Here is a 16207-nt window from a genome sequence, read left to right as displayed (position 1 = left end):
GGATCACTGTCCTTCACAGGCTACAAAGAGAGAAAATACAGGCTCACAAACACAGAGTCACTGATCAACCACGCACAATGCCCTTGTTCTCCCAAGCTGCATGAGAACAATAGCTTAAGGTGCAAAATATAAAATGCATCTGCTCTATCAAGCAGCCTGTTTCAATCAAGCAGTTTACATTATGTTTCATTCTCAAAGCCATAACTATACAAGTCAAATTCCTCATTTTTGGACATCTATAGGAAAACTAAAGAAGATTATGAGGAAGATTAACATGAGAGGAAGAGATCTCATATCCCGCTTCCTCGTCTTCCCAAGGGAACAAAAACACTTATTTTCCAGCTTCCAAGAACTCCTTAAAACAGTATTCTGGGAATTGGCTGGAGATTCCACTTGGTACTGTCACATGCTAGGCAAACCCATATTAACAGCAACCTGTAGGCCCAGGTATCTCACCTTGCTGATTTATGCACAAAAATGAAAGGTTTCCAAAAGCTGCTTAGGATGGAAATCAAATGAGACAACCCCATATGACAGTATCCAGACAGGGACAGACTATCCACATCATCTCCTCTGGTTTTGGGAAGCCAGTCTCAGAAATACTTTTGAAACAAGAAGTGCAAAGATTAGTGCACCAAGTTAAGTGTGAATCTGCAAATGGTTCCACAAAGACTGAAATCTCACTTCCCAGCAAACTTCTTAATTGCCCAGAGTATTGTTACACTACAGATTGACTGCACAAGAGCATCTTATTTTGTTTCTGCAGGAGGAAGAGAAGATATTGCCCAGACAAAAGGCGCTAGATTTGCTTCCACAAACTCAGTTCCTAGATTTCATATGTTGTGGAGTTTCTCACCTCACTGACGCTTGGCGGCCATTTAAATCCAGCCACTGTTCCAGTCATCACTCTCTTCACTGTGCTTGACTCTGGAATTGTGAGGTCCTGAGGAGACAGAAGGAGGATCAGAAAGAGCTTACAACCTGTCTCAGTGGCTGGCCACAGCACGTCGATCATATGAGCACACATACAGAGTTCTGAAAAGCATTACAAATGCCTTCCATTTCACATGCCTTTCCACGAGGAGTTCATATTTAAACACATGGTGGATTATCAACACAGGTGAGGTGAAGAAAACATGAACTGCCAACGAAGGAATTCAACCACAGTTATGGCTTCTGGAGAATCCGTTCTTCTTATGTAAGGGGAATCACTGCACTGGTGTCACTGTGCAATGAGCAGAAGCAAACACACACATTTGATCCAGCATTTTCCTCTGGTGGATGCAAACAGCTAAACAAATGGGTGAAGAACATCACCAAAGTCAGAGGTCTGAACTCTTCTAATCCTCATCTGTCATAAAAAAGTAGCCTACCTGTTACCAGGAGAACCTTCAAAGCATGAGGCAAAGCAATAGTCACATCTGCTCAGGTTTGCAGAATCCATGAGAGAGAAACTGGTATGTGGACTGCCCCACTCAACAGGCCCTGACTTGTAATGTCATGACAATACTTAATGCATCGGGTTTTTTTACATTGAGCAGACTAGAATTTTTCTTATTTCCCCAGGATATATAGTTTAAAATAGGTCTTTATGCTATAGGTCACAGACATATGCTATAGACGTATAGGTCTTTATGCTTTATGAAGAGAATATGCAGGAATTCTGCATGGCATGTGTTATCTTCCTGAACTGAAGCCTCAGAAATGGAATCACATTATCTCCCTTCTAAAATGACTTCCTGAAAATGTACAATATACCGTAGTGTCCACGCAGAAGCACAAGAGAAGAGCATTGTTTGCAAAACAGGCAAGAACAAGATTCCTGGAGGTAACCCAGATTGATGCAACTGCTTCATCTGTTAGCAGGGACAATTTAGACATCAGCCTCGAACCTTAAGTTGTCATTTCAGTCTAGGGAGAGCCTTGCACACTAAAATTCTCTCCTTAGAGACCATGCTGCTGTTTCAACTGGTAAAGCGTGGATGAAACCTGCCCTGATACCTATGAAGGCGTGTTGATCCTTTGAAAACATGCATATAAGCTTAAAAACGAGAGTATCTGAATGATCATGTATGCCTACAGAGCATTGCTAGATAGAGCACGCCTCAGCAACAACAGGTTCCTTGAATTTTGTGCACCCTTATTACTTGGAAAGCGAGAATTTCAACTGTGATGAGGCAAAAATCTCAAAATCCCAACACAGCAGTAATTCATAATGGCAACATAAATGTTTTCTACCCTAGGGCTAAGAATTCAGGGAAATTATGAGAACCAGGAAGAAGACAACAAGATTTTAAAATTATTTCACAGGCTGAAAAACAGTATTAAGGCAGTACTGTTACATTTTCATGGCAATTTCTTTAATTGTTAGTACATTACTTTCCAGAAGCTATAAGGCTACTTTCCTACATTAGCCTGCTTATTTTCACAGTCTGTGGCCAGACATTTATCACATAGCTGGCAACCCTCTTTTTGATCAGCTGGTTTTTGATCTGCTTGCAATTTGCCAGTAAAATAATTTCTACTACCACAGTTAACTCACTCAAAGCACTCTGATGCCCTCAGGTACCTAATACAGTAAAACCTGCACATGCAACGTGTCAGCATGATCATCATCATGCATGTGTCATCATCATCCCAGCCATTAGTTTTGATCAATTTTGGAATCAATCTAGCTCAAAGACACAAAAGCATTTTTGCAAGTGGAAAAAAAGTGGTTATTGTAACAGAAATATGTGAAGATACAACCTGCTCATAGCAAGACACTTTGAAAGGTAAAAGTATGTTGCCGGTATAGTGTTTTCCTGTGTCAGTCAAGTCATAAGTTCTGTAATTACTAGTAAGAATTCACAAATACGCATCCATTCCTCTCCTCCTCCAACTCTCCCCCAAAAGGAGAAACTGATGGGCTTCATTGTACAGCCTGATTAAACAGAAGCTGGCTCTAAAAAAAAAAAAGCCAGTATTTCCTTCATAGCTAATATCTGAGACGATCAGCTTCATTTACTACATCAAGAAAGAGTCTGCTGTTCGAGCAGTGAAGGCCAATCTGTTCACAATTTTGGAGACCAAGACTACCATCTTGACTTGCATCCTGAAGTGCACTGAAAGCAAAGATTGTGAAGCAGAGCATAACGTGATCCCTTTGAAGCACAGGTGAACAAGCATGCTGCTGGATGGTTTATCAGCTGAATTCTCCCAATGGTCTTCAGGTGTAGTCTCCAATGGAGCACGTGCATTGTAATAATCCACTGAAATAATTATCCATTTGGAAAAGGAAGATCTGGACCACAACAGTGAGTTCCACAACAAATAAAAAGGCTGGAACTCCAGATGAGGGTAGACAAAGCATCGGTGGCTATCGTTGCTGCCGCAACATCCAGAAATAACAGGGAAGTAATGGGGATGAAATAATAATGCCCCAAGGTTGGACGTTTATAATGGAGGATGGAAATATATCCTATAGTATAAAAGCTGAAGTGAATACAATTAATTCTTCTGGTGGATTCCCCAGGCTACAAGAGTTTCTTCTTTCAGCCCTAGCCCTTAAGAATACCCCACCCTCTAAGTACTGAGGCTGAAGCTGAGTGATTACTAATCACTTCGTCATACAAAGCAGATGAGATGGGAGAAGTCAGAAATTTGATGAAGACCCATATCTCTTCACTAATCCTTCCCCCATAAACTGAACTTGAGGGATGGCAAGATGAAAGGTGGAGTCTCATGATACAGCTCTTAAAGCCCTCTCAAAGATATGAATAGAAACACTCAAAATAACTAACTGGTAAAAATTACAGGAAGAATCAACAATATGCTTGCTAAAGGTATCAGGCAGCCAAATGGTCTAGAAGTAGCAACATGGAACAGCTTAAATAAACTTGATACTGAACTGACTCTTCCTGCTGGCCTGTTGTTAGTCGAGGTGCCAGTCAACCCTAGAGTCCATCCGCAAAGTCCACAGGGCACTGGCGGACATGCACAACACAAACCTTCTCATCCTTGGGTGGACGCCCCCGCTTTCGGGGACTCTGATCCTGGGCTCTTTTCAAAGGTGATTTTGATCCTCTCTCTGACGATAGAGAAGAGACCCTCTTTTTTCCTTCCCCTGTGCCCTTCTTCAACTTCCCTTCAGACAAACTGGCTTTGCGTTTCTCTTCACCAGCAGATTGCTTGCCTCTTTCTTCACTGGAATTACGCCGGTTCTTCTCTTCATTGGAGTTATGGGAAGACGCCTGAGAGATTACAGAATAGAAGATGGTAAGGAAAGAAGAGAAGAGCTGGAATGATTTTCATGCAAAACGAAGGATGTGAAGGACCCTGTGCTGACTACTACCAAGCAAACCAGCAGCACAGTAACTTGAAAACTAGGTATTTGTTAGCCCTTTGAAGTCAGTGAGTGAAGATCCTGGTTAGTTGTCCTGCAAAAACACATCAGTTTAAGTAAGCGAGTAACAGAACAGGCCACTTGAAGATTTTCTGGGAGTGCGTGCACACATATGCACTTTCAATACAGTAAAGACAAGTTTAGTAGATATCAAATTCTAGCCCAAGACTTAAAACTGATTTATCAAATCATCATAAACAGATCAATCAGCCTCTTCAGTTTCTCTATCAGTTTAACAACACTTTTTTCCCCACCAAACAAGACTGAATGGGGAAGAAGAGAGGACAGGGGGGGAAAAAAAAAAAAAGGCAACAAAGGAATGAAAACAACTCCCCCAAATTGCCAGAGGCAACAAGCTCCTTTCCCATAAAAATGCATCTGACCATCATTCATGCCAAGACTTGTTTTGATGGACACAGTAAAAAAAGAACCCACTCACCTGGTCCTTGCCTTTGGTTTTTCTAAGAAACTCCTCTACAGCATCCACAGCTTGCTGGAAGCGCTTACCCTTGTTAATCTTTATCATTTCCTCTTTGTGAGGGTGATAAGGCTTCAGCTGCTCCACTTTGATCCAAGCACTAGAACAACAACAAAAAAAAGTCAGTTATATTCTCCAAACAGCAACTTTCTCAACCATTGCACTTTTAGAAACACACAGATACACCTTTTTTCTCCAGAGCAACTGATAGTAGCAGCACGAACTCACTTGCTTTCTACAACCTGAAGGGCTGTGGTTTCTACATTCACTTTCTTTGGCACTTTTACTTGTTTTCTCTCTCAAGCTTTGTATTCTCTCATGCTAGCAGTGCTCCAACCTAAACGTTATTCATATTCTCTATCAGCAAGACAGCTTTTGGATGTGATCACAGGTACTTGTTTAGAATAAAAGGCAGCCTAGTGACTGCACTTGTATCACCAGGAGGAACACCCACAATCACATGCCTCCACATAAGGTAGCCAATAATATGAATCTGCTCAAGAAGTTGTTGAAAGCTAAGGCCACATAACAATTCTAAGCAATCAATCCCTTGTTCAAACATACTGTGCACACACAAGTGTCTGCAAAAACTGCAGAAAAAATGCAGAATTATGTATCTCACAACAAAGCTGACCACAAATAAAGTGAGTGCAACTGCCACAGCTTACTGCTGAGCATGTTTCTGGCGTACCTTGATACTCTGCACAAAACCAACACTTTCTTTCACTTTTGAAGAAAAAGAACCACTTTCTTCCCTGTTGATATTTTAAGATAAACTGGTACAGTAGCAGATTATTAACCTGACTGCAGTCCTGTGAGGAAACTCAGATTACTTCCCTGTTTCCACTGCTGCTACATAGGAATTCTTGACATTTGCCAAATAGTTACGTGGTCAAGTACAGGGTGACAACTACATTTTCCTTCAGGTTGACAAGCTCTTCTACCACTCCTTCACTGTGACATAGGGGAATGCCCTGGCTTTCAACATTCCTTGTGGCTCCTGCAGAGATTAGACTACCTTCCTCTCTCCCCAGATTCAAGCCCAGGCTTATCAGCCACACTATTAGAGAGCTATTTCCATCCTACTGGAAACAGACCTGTGTGAGTTTCAGAAAAGGTTCTCCTGAGCTAGGATGGACAAGAGAGCTTCTTAGCATACAGCAGCCCAGCATACACTAAAAAACAGCCAAACTGATTTTCTCTGATCCCAAAAAATCTCTATGTTACAAACACTGACTAGCCATGATTACAGGTTTTAAATATTCTCCCGTGCAGTCCAGCTCTTGCAAGCAAGTGAAGTGGCTTAATAGCTGCCTTTTCAGACACTGTAAGCATCAGGTCATACAGCTAAACTGAACATAAAGGTGCAAATGGTGAAGATAATAACAATGCTTTGCTGTATCTTGTTTGTCCTCTCTCCACATAGTAGTAAAGCCCACTTCTTTAAAACCTCATGGTGATCTTTCTCTTCACTGGCATTAGCCATTGTTTGTAGTCTAGAATCAACTTGCTTAAGGTAGACTGAAACTTTTGGGGTCACACTTGGGAGAGATGAGGCCTCCTGCTAGAACTGACTGCAAAAAAAAATGCTAGCGTCCTTTACACTCTGCCAGTATAGCCTCCATCATGATTCCACCATAGTGTGGAAGCAGAACTCAGTACTCCTTTGCACACAAAGCTGAACCCTTTTGCTTAGTTTACATCTTCTTCATAATTACTGACTTCACATAATATAACGAGTCAAATCATTACTTTCAGACTCGAGCCTGCCATACAGCAGCTATTCAGAGACTCCCTCCTAGCTGCCCAGATATTATAGTGAAACATACCTTAGAATTCTCTTATACCGTAAAGCTCCTTTGTGTCACACTCAGTGACAAAGCATCCCTAGCTACTAGACATCAGCTCATGAAAAGCCTTTCCATTTCCATATAAAGGAAACAAAATTTTGGAGTACATTATAATAAAGCACGTTAAACGTTACTGCCAGATTTGAATTTCTCAATAAAAAGAACTTTTCTCTATCAAGGCATTCTCTTAGGTTTCTGCACATCCTATCCCTCCTCACTACACATGTTCATTAGCTTCCTTTCTCATTACTTTTCCTTTGGTATGGATAAAGGCTGAAGCACAAAGCTTTCTGGCTCCTGCCTTTGAAGGTACATCTTGGCACTTGTGATCCTCCAGAACAAAGAGCTAGAGATCTCAGAGACAAACTAATAAGTGAAAAAACAGTCTTAAATGCTGCATCAGGTTTAAAAATAAATTTAAAAAAGAAAGAAAAATTAAAAAAAAAAAAAAAAAAGGTGCACCACGGTCTTTTCCTTTCTACTTTATCCTTTGTGTGTCACCTATATGAACAACGTGCTATAAGATACAAATATGTCTTTTGACACCATATGTCTATAAGGCATTTGCATGCAATGTTTCAAACACTTGAACAAAAGAACTTTCCACCAAACAAATAATTCATGTTTATACACAAGATCTCTCTCTGTTAAGCAATAACCTCAAAGCCAATCAAGGCCAATATTTAGATAATAGGTCTCTAGGATACAACATATAAAAGGAACTAGCATTTCTCTCCTGACTCGGCAGTGAATTAATGCCCTAGAAAAGCATTAGTGACATTACATTACTGAAGATGTCATATTTAAGATGAAATTATATTCATAGAGTCATCTGGTATCTGTAAAGAATGGGCTAAATGAAAAGTGAAAAGATGTAAAAGAGATCAGTTATTAATGGGTTTCTCTGCTCAGTTCTCCATACCCTTCCTCATCCCCTCCAAAATATCACACTTATAAAACCACTACTCATGTAAAATCCATGTTATAGTCATGAACAATAATGAAAACTTAGAATGCTTATACAGCAGAGATAAGTTTGAATGTGACTAGGAGCTGCATGGAAAAGTGGCACAGAAGAGATGCAACCAGAGATACAAGATTCAAACCCATGATACAAGCTCAGCACAGGCAAGACGACCTTAAAACCCCCAACTTTCTAGCCACTCTCTTCCAGTCTAAAGATATTAATTCCTAATGATGAATTGGAGAAATGGAAGTGGAGGAATATCCACAAATATTCACTTTTTGCAAGCCTTACAGTTAGGTATGCAAAACAGTGGCACTGTATCTCCGAATTTCTATTACTTACTACAGTCTGGAAAAAAATTCATAAAGTTTTACACTGCGGCAGTTTAGATGCCCACACTAAATGTTAACACAATCAATTTTGAAAGTGAAAAGAAAACCACTCAGTTATTTTCAAGCCCAGTGTGTGTGAGCACACAACAGAGAAATCAAGATGGGTATCCTGCTGTTTAAAGGGAATGCCTCAATTTTTATCAGTAAAACAACTTAAATGGCTGGACTCCAAAATCTGATATGTAAACTAAACTAAATTAGAATAAACATCGATGCAGCTTAAAAGGAGGGGATACTTCGCAAAAGAAAATAAGCAGCAGGGCAATACTGAAAGAAATTCTAAGTATTAAATCTTTCAAATTTGTGCAATACACAAATTTTGCAGAGTACTCACACATCCAAAGATATCAGCAAGAGGTGGAAAAGTTTTGACTACAGTAATTTTCAGCTACGGCACTCTGACTGCAGAGATGTCTAACAACATTCCAGCTGGCTCTGCTACACAGCAGTCTGGCTACAGCAACATAGAGCTCTGCATGGGATAATGTGCCTAACTGAGAAACACTAGCAGTGTAAGCTAACCCTCTCTGTCAGCCTAGCCTGTACCCTCTGGCTCCTCAGATTGCCAGAGTACCACATTCCACACCTGGCAAACTTTAAGCAAGTATTTTCTAATGACAGGACCTCAAAGAACATTTTAGAAAGACTACATCCAGAAATTCCTCTCTCCTTGAAAACCAGGGAGAACAGCGGCAGAAGAGGAGGGAAGGTGTTTGCATCCCAACAGGATATGGGGGAGGGGAAGGCAACAAGTGCTTCGTGAAAATCACTGTGCCTGATGGAAATAGGCTGCAGACTATTATACTTATCTTGGATTGCAAGCTTCCTCCAATTTTTCCTTAATATCCAAGTCAGGAAGTGCCCCTTGACCCAACCACATTTAGTGAGGCTATTTAGTTTTGTACTGATGCTTCAAAAAGGTGCTACTAGTAAGAATGGACTGATCCAGCTTCCTATTAAAACTTCAATAAACATGACTTGCAAGACCATTTGGCTATTACAGAAAGATCATCTAAGGGGGGAAGAGAATGAGATGGGCCGTGAATGTGTTTGTACACACATCTGTGATGACTGCAGGAGACTCTCCCTAGTACGTCTTTGAAACACAGTAGAATTATACTTTCAAAGCACTGATTTTTTTTTTTAGTTTTGACGATGTCATGAATTCCCAAGGAAGCCCATGAAATGTAAGAATATTTTGAACTGAATGAAGCACACCAAGACAGACTTGTAGCAATAAATGCATGTATAAAGCAATGTATAAGTTCTTACACTGCTGTACTTTACGATCTACAAAGACTTTCTATGACAAGACTGTAGCTTGGGAAATAAAAGGGGATCTTAAAAACTATCTGAAAAGCACAGTTAGAAACACAGATAAGAGGTCAAAGTTCCACTGCTATTTAGAAAGACTAAATTAAAATCACAATTGGATGTTGTTACATGCTTGCCAGGTCCATGGGCAGGAAACATCAACTCTTCTTGATTTTAGATGAAGAATCCTTTTAACGTGACTTACTCTGATAATAGACACTCAGAAAAAGAACTCCTAGGCAGACAAGAAAAATCTCCTTATCAATTTGGAGAACAAGTTATTAAGAGACATTACATGAGCATGTGCATCACAATTAAGGCAATCACTTAGAATAGGACAAGTATATTATATTACTACTATGAACACCAAGGCGGCTTTCACTGTGGTAAAGTACAGGTGTACTCCACAGTTTAAACAGATCAGCAAATAATTCTTCCATGGGTAGAGAATCCTTATCTTCCACAAAACCTATTACTTCGAAAATGACAGAAGCAACTATCTCTACCAACACAATATACATAAGGAGCATAGAGCTCAGCAAAAACTTCATCAAAAGCCGGGTCTTAGAGCACAGTCTGAATGCACTCACCCTATCACTTTCATGTCTTTAGCGAAAACTACTCACAGCCTTTCAGTTAATGTATTTCCTTAGTCACTGCAGCATCACAGTGGGCGAGTAAGTATTAGTATTCAATTCACAGGTAAACCAAAATGCATTTTCTTCTGTGCTATATCCTAAGCTATTCAGGATTTCACAAATTACCAAAAGTGATCCACACACTACACCAAAACCGCTTCCAAACTCATCAATATGTTTTTATTCACTCGTCCACTCCACTCAGATGCACGCACAGCAGTTCTTACTTCTAAGCAGCTTTCTCCTTAATCTTTGGTATGGCAAATTGGAGCCACATAAGTCAGGAGGAAATAATTTTTAACTAGCCTGAAATGGTGGCATGTCTGGCCACAGCAGTAACCTGGGAATCCTCATAAGAAAATAGGACTCTCAGGTCTGAGATTGCCTACCCATCACCCTCAGAGATCTGCGAGAGGGATTCTACTCAGCAACTAGCATCACCTTCACCTTACACACACTGGACCTGTGGCCAGCAGGGCAAGGAAGGGGATTCTGCCCCTCTGCTCCACTCTGGGGAGACCCTATCTGCAGTGCTGCCTCCAGCATTGGAGTCCTCAGCACAAGACAGATGTGGACCTTTTCAGAGCAGGTCCAGAGGAGGCCATGAAGATGATCAGAGGGCTGGAGCACCTCTGCTGTGAGGACACGCTGAAAGAGTTGGGGGTGTTCAGCCTGGACAACAGAAGGCTCCAGGGAGACTTTAGAGCCCCTTCCAGTCCCTACAGTGGCTACAGAAAAGCTGGGGAGGGACTCTTGATTAAGGAGTGGAGCCATAGTACAAGGGGGAACGATTTAAAACTGAAAGAGAGGAGATTTAGAACAGATATTAGGAACAAATTTTTCACTACAAAGGCAGTAAGACAGTAGAACAGGTTGCCCAGAGAGGTTGCGGAGGCCCCATCCTTGGAGGTGTTCAAGGCCAGGTTGGACGGAGCTTGGAGCAACGTGGTCTAGTGGGAGGTGTCCCTGCCCAGGGCAGGGGGGTGGAACTGGATGATCTTTAAGGTCCCTTCCAACCTAAACCATACTATGATTCTATCCAGATCCTCACCTGTTAAACTTCAACAGAGTAAGGCAATAAGAGAACAGCTCTAAAAATGGATCAGTGATACAGTACTGTCACCTTACAAACTTCAAAGTGGCAGAAAGAGCGAAGTGCTAGAAAACAGAAGCAACGTGCACTAGAATGCCAGTATAAGTCAGTGTACTCATCACACCACAGACTACAGCCAGTGATGGAGCTTTGCATCCTCCTATTCATCATGCTGTTTATTATGTAGAGTAGTGACATTTTGTCAGTTACGTATTTCCACTTACTGTTTATACACACTTAGAAAAAAGTATTTGCAAAACACATTAGTTTACTTGCACAAAACAAGCAAAGGGATTCTCTCTTTGTGCTCACATTTTAACAGAAATAATTTAAGGTTTTCTTGATTTGGTTCATTGATTATGCTCAAAGATAAGGATTTTCTCAAGCAGCACACTGGTTAGAACAGCACAGTTCTAACCAACAAGCTCTCTTAAAGTTCCAAGTCAAGACAGAACAGGCACACAAGCTTCTCTCTCTTCTGTCTATGAATATTATTTTAAAAGAAGAACAAAAGGAACTGCATTTATTTCTATTCAATTTTCAGGTAGGATATGCCAGTCAAAGCGAGCAAATTTCTAAATCATGATTACCTATCAGGAAATGATTACATTCAGACAACACACAACAACAACCACACTACGTTACTGTGCCAGACGACTGGACTTTCCCTAGCCAGAGCTCTAGAATCGTGAACAACAACAACAAAAAAAAAAAAAAAATCACTTTTTTTTTTTTGCAGCTCTGAACTCTTCATTTGCAATCATGTTGCTCATGCTAACTGTACTCAGCTACAGTACCCCAGAAATAGGACCACTTTTTCCAAACTTGTCTTAATACAAAACATCTCTGCATTCAATTCAAGAAAGTGAAATACAGGAATTGAGAACAATCGGGACAGAAATAGCCAATCTCCTCAACTTTTAGAACTTGATTAGCTCAAATAACCAGGCTTAACACCACCACCACAAAATTCTCTCTGCCCTCAAATCAACCTTCACCTGCCTTACACTAGAGATCCAACAAACTCTCCCCTTAGTATGCAGCATCCATTTCTACTCCATGAAGTTTAGACCTCAGTTCTTAATGGAAAATGATTTTTAAATATTGAGCAAAAATAATTTAGCAGTTGAAAATAATTCCTTTGAGAAACATCCCTTAAAGGGTCTCCATTCTTGTTACCTTTTTCCCAAACAGTAAAGTGTTTTCTAGTCTTCTGCAGATATTTGTAATTTTATCCTGTATTGCATGACTTAATGCAAAATAGAAAATAAAGGGAAAAACTGAAAAAATAGCAAAGTAATTTTCAGTTTCATGAAATACCCAAATTCTCAGGTTTTGGGGTTTTTTTCCAGTTTGTAAGTATTTAAGTCCAAGACAACTATGATTTTGTACACGTGGTTTGGAATCAATAAATTCTGCCTTGCAAAAAGGTAGTCTACAACAGTTTGCCTTTTCCATTCTGTAAAGTCTTCCCAAAGCACAGCAATAATGTTTTCAGTCACCATGTATGACAGGACATTCTTTTACAAATGGCAAATTTATAGCTGTTTTTTTTTCTTCTGGCAGAAAAACAAATGCATACTCTTCGCTGTACCTTTCTCATACATGGTTACATGCTAAAATCTAACCCAGCCACATCACACCTACTCCCAAAAAAATTGCAAGCTATCAAGAACTTTCCTGCATAGCGGCAACTAAAATCCTAACATGATTGAGTACATAAGCTTTACAGTACTGATACACCCACATGAGCAGCTATAATATGCAATAATAGTTCAATTTTTTTGCATGTCGATCACAGACAACCCTTTGCAAAGCTACACTGCAAGGTGTTAGTAAATATTTCTTCCACAAAAGATCCATATTATATGGCACAATATTTTCACCAGATGAAAACAAGCAGGTACATACTGATCTTCTGTTCCAAAAAACTTCACAAAGAAGCACTTTTTTCCACGAGGTTTCTTCAGATCTTTAGGTGGATTAACAATCTGAAAGTGATTAGAAATAAAAGTTAAAAAGCACATAATGAAAATTTATACTGTCCAATTTTACTGTCATATGTTACAGCTATGGTAGATTTTATTTTTTTTTTTAATCTGACTAGGAAGAGAATTTGAATCTGTTAGAAGTCTTTCAAGTACGTGTGTAACCCAGGTATTTCCTTAGATATGGGTATGCTGCAGCAGACTGAAAAAGTACCCAAACTCCATTGATACATCACTACATTCTTATTGAGGTTTTCTTCTCCCTATCCCCAACAGATAAGCTAGCAATCTTTTTTAAAATTTAGAAAGCCACATAGCATTAATAAAAGTCTGTTCCACTTACGTAACTTTTAAAATTTACGTTTAAAGCTTTGTCTTCACTCCCAGAATAGATTGCTTATGAAGTTTAAAATATTGATAAAGAGAAAAGCTGTCACTCAGTCACACAGGTGACACCTGAAAGACTGCAGGGGAGCCTGGACTTAATGTGATCCAATAACCAGAGCGAAACCAAACGTTTACGGTAGTCAGCCACAGTGACAACAGTGTTCCTGCTGCATGCTGTTATCTCAGCATGCTTAGTCCTCATACCTACACCAAAAATAAAAACAAAGTTCTTTCAGAGAATTTTCTATAATAAAATGCCACACATAATTCAACGGGGTTTTGTAAATCTTTGTGGCCTTTCATCAGAAAAAAACAACAAAACAAGAAGAGAAAGTTTCACTACTCCCTACCCCCAGAAAAAAAAAAAAACCTACTCAAAAAACCACTACTCAACCCATAGCTCTAAAGCAGTATCTTGAGAAGCCAGACTCTTTCTTTTTATTATTTAACACAGTGCATTTAACCAATTTACTATAGGAGGAAAGAAACCTGTCTTGCAGTAAGCGATAGGGATTAAATAACTAAATCTGGGAAACACTATCAGTTCCAGACCTGGATGAACCATGCTCTCCTGCTTTTCATGCCATCTAACTAACAGCTGTTAGTTACAGGCAGAACTTCTAGATCAAATAAAGCCCTAAAATGATTCACAGTTTAGATCTGTGGGGTATGTATTTAAAAAAAAAATCCAACACCCCGCCCAAAATATTAATTTTTAACTGAAATGCTTTCAGTCAAAGCTTTCTCTGTGCAGAAAGAAAAAGCAAAAACAAATAAACAAAACCTAAGAAAGCAACAACAAGGAAAAACAAACAAAACAAAAAACCCCTCACCTTTCCTGGCCATGGAGGATACCGGCCCAGCTTCCCCCTAGACAAAAAAGAAAGTTATTAGGTACTAGAAACAGAGACAAAACAACTATCCCACGTCTACCTTTCCGCATTACATCATATTTTTCAGATTAACAGAGTTACAACCTACTGTCAAAACCTACCATGAAAGGCAAGACGCAACTGACACACAAGCATTATATTGTTAGATACCTACACCTAAACTAAACCTCTAAACAGCCTGCATGAACTCGCTGGACTATCAGAATTTAAGCAAACAGAACAGCAGCAGCATAGGTACTGCCTGTAAGATACAATGGTATAGTGCTTATTACTCTCATAAAAGACTGGATATTCCCTCACAAGGAGCTGAAAAAAGTACTGATGCAGGCAATCAAGCCAAAGTTCAGGCTGGTAACTTATACCCATCCAGACAGAACAGTCTAGCGAGCAGAGGAGCCACCGATTTCCAGCTCAGAGAGCTGAGATTCTTAGACATGCTCACAGGAAAGCACTAATGGCAGGATCCCCTGAACAGGTGTTCCATTATCACTGTCTTCAGGTGCACACCACCACAGCAAGACGTGCTAAAGATATAAAAGAGCCATAAGAAAGGCAGAGTTTATTTCCTACGCTGCAAATGTTTCTGTTACAAAAACTAACCGAAAGTATTTCTTCATAGAGGAGGAAGAGAGACATTAGTCTTGGGCCTCAGCATGGTGGCTTTATCAGTATCTCACCTTTGTCACTTACTCAGGCAGCAGTACTCTCACAAAACCTTATTAGTTATTGTCTTGCAAGAAACTGGTAAAGAACCTGTGGAGCCTGCCAGCTCCAAAAATTCTCAGCAAGTACCACTGCAGCCCCTCCTGAGATGGCAATGCTACACCGACGAATCCGTAGCGATGGTCAGGCAGGAACACTGCCAAGAGCTGTAGCTGTGACCAGGTCTCATATTCGATGCTTCCATTCTTGGACTGAACAAGACATTCATCAAAGCCTTTCATATTACTGTCTTATTGTTATAGCTGTTCCATGATGGCTCTAGGGATAGTACCTGTCTAGGCTGTTATATATAAAACTAAAGCAGGATAATCGGCATTCCAACACTGAGAACAGTGCACTCCCCAAATCCTCATTTGAAAAAAAAAAAAATTGCTAAAAGGAACCAATCTTTACTTACTTTGCTATATAAATTAGACAACTTCACAGCACTGTCAATTTTTCGGATGAGAAACTGTAGTTGTCACAGCCTGGAGCACGCGCTTCTTTATATCTGGGATATAAATATAAATGCATGCACTTGCGCGTTGGGGATTAGCTATCTCTTGCAAGCCCTAGCAGGACACCCTAGACTATTAAGTACAGTAGAGCCTATGCACTTAAAAATCAGTGTTTACAGGGCTCAATGGAATCCCCTCGGTCCTCCTGATCGGGAAATACAAAAATCACAACACTCTGGCTATCTGAGGATAAAACTGAAGTGACAAGGGGAAATGGCTTCTGTGAGCTTCAACAGGGACATCCTAACCTGCAAAAAAACGCTGTTTTCCCAGATCGTTGTGCTGCTTCGTTAAAGCACTGCCAAGAATGGTAGCACTGCTCTCTCTAAGCACCTACTAACTTATTTATGTCCCTCGTCACCTCCCTTGGGAAGAGGCCGTATTTCCAGTCAAGCCCCGAGATGATCGCCCCTCTGTCCCGCTCCCGTTGCCCCCCTCCATCTTACACAGGTTCTTTTATGCGCCGTCTCCCGTTAGCCCGGCTGAGAGCCGAGCCCGCCTGCCCTCGGCCCGTGGGCCCAGACTGCCTCCAGCCGCCCCTCGCCCCTCCTCACACCGCCCCCGAGGGACAGAGGCGGCGGCGGCAACTGCCGGCCCCCCCCG

At 40.5% G+C, this 16207-nt stretch overlaps 1 protein-coding gene across 1 annotated transcript in view; it reads right to left on the bottom strand.

Moving 5' to 3' along the window:
* GLYR1 (glyoxylate reductase 1 homolog (Arabidopsis)) overlaps window positions 1-15328 on the bottom strand; it is a 23572-nt gene extending 8244 nt beyond the window's left edge. The window contains exons 1-7 of the mRNA XM_009886390.1: window positions 15177-15328; window positions 14325-14361; window positions 13028-13107; window positions 4824-4962; window positions 3990-4232; window positions 857-943; window positions 3-20 (exon numbers count right to left, since the gene is read on the bottom strand). Coding sequence (XP_009884692.1) covers window positions 3-20; window positions 857-943; window positions 3990-4232; window positions 4824-4962; window positions 13028-13107; window positions 14325-14361; window positions 15177-15328 — 756 coding nt within the window. The remainder of the gene's footprint in view (window positions 1-2; window positions 21-856; window positions 944-3989; window positions 4233-4823; window positions 4963-13027; window positions 13108-14324; window positions 14362-15176) is intronic.
* Between the last annotated feature and the right edge of the window lie 879 nt (window positions 15329-16207).

This window comes from Charadrius vociferus, unplaced genomic scaffold (genome assembly GCF_000708025.1).
Source record: "Charadrius vociferus isolate BGI_N301 unplaced genomic scaffold, ASM70802v2 scaffold585, whole genome shotgun sequence".
In the NCBI taxonomy this organism is placed as follows: Eukaryota; Metazoa; Chordata; class Aves; order Charadriiformes; family Charadriidae; genus Charadrius; species Charadrius vociferus.
The sequence above is the reverse complement of the archived record's forward strand: the minus strand, read 5'-3'. Positions and strand labels throughout refer to the sequence as shown.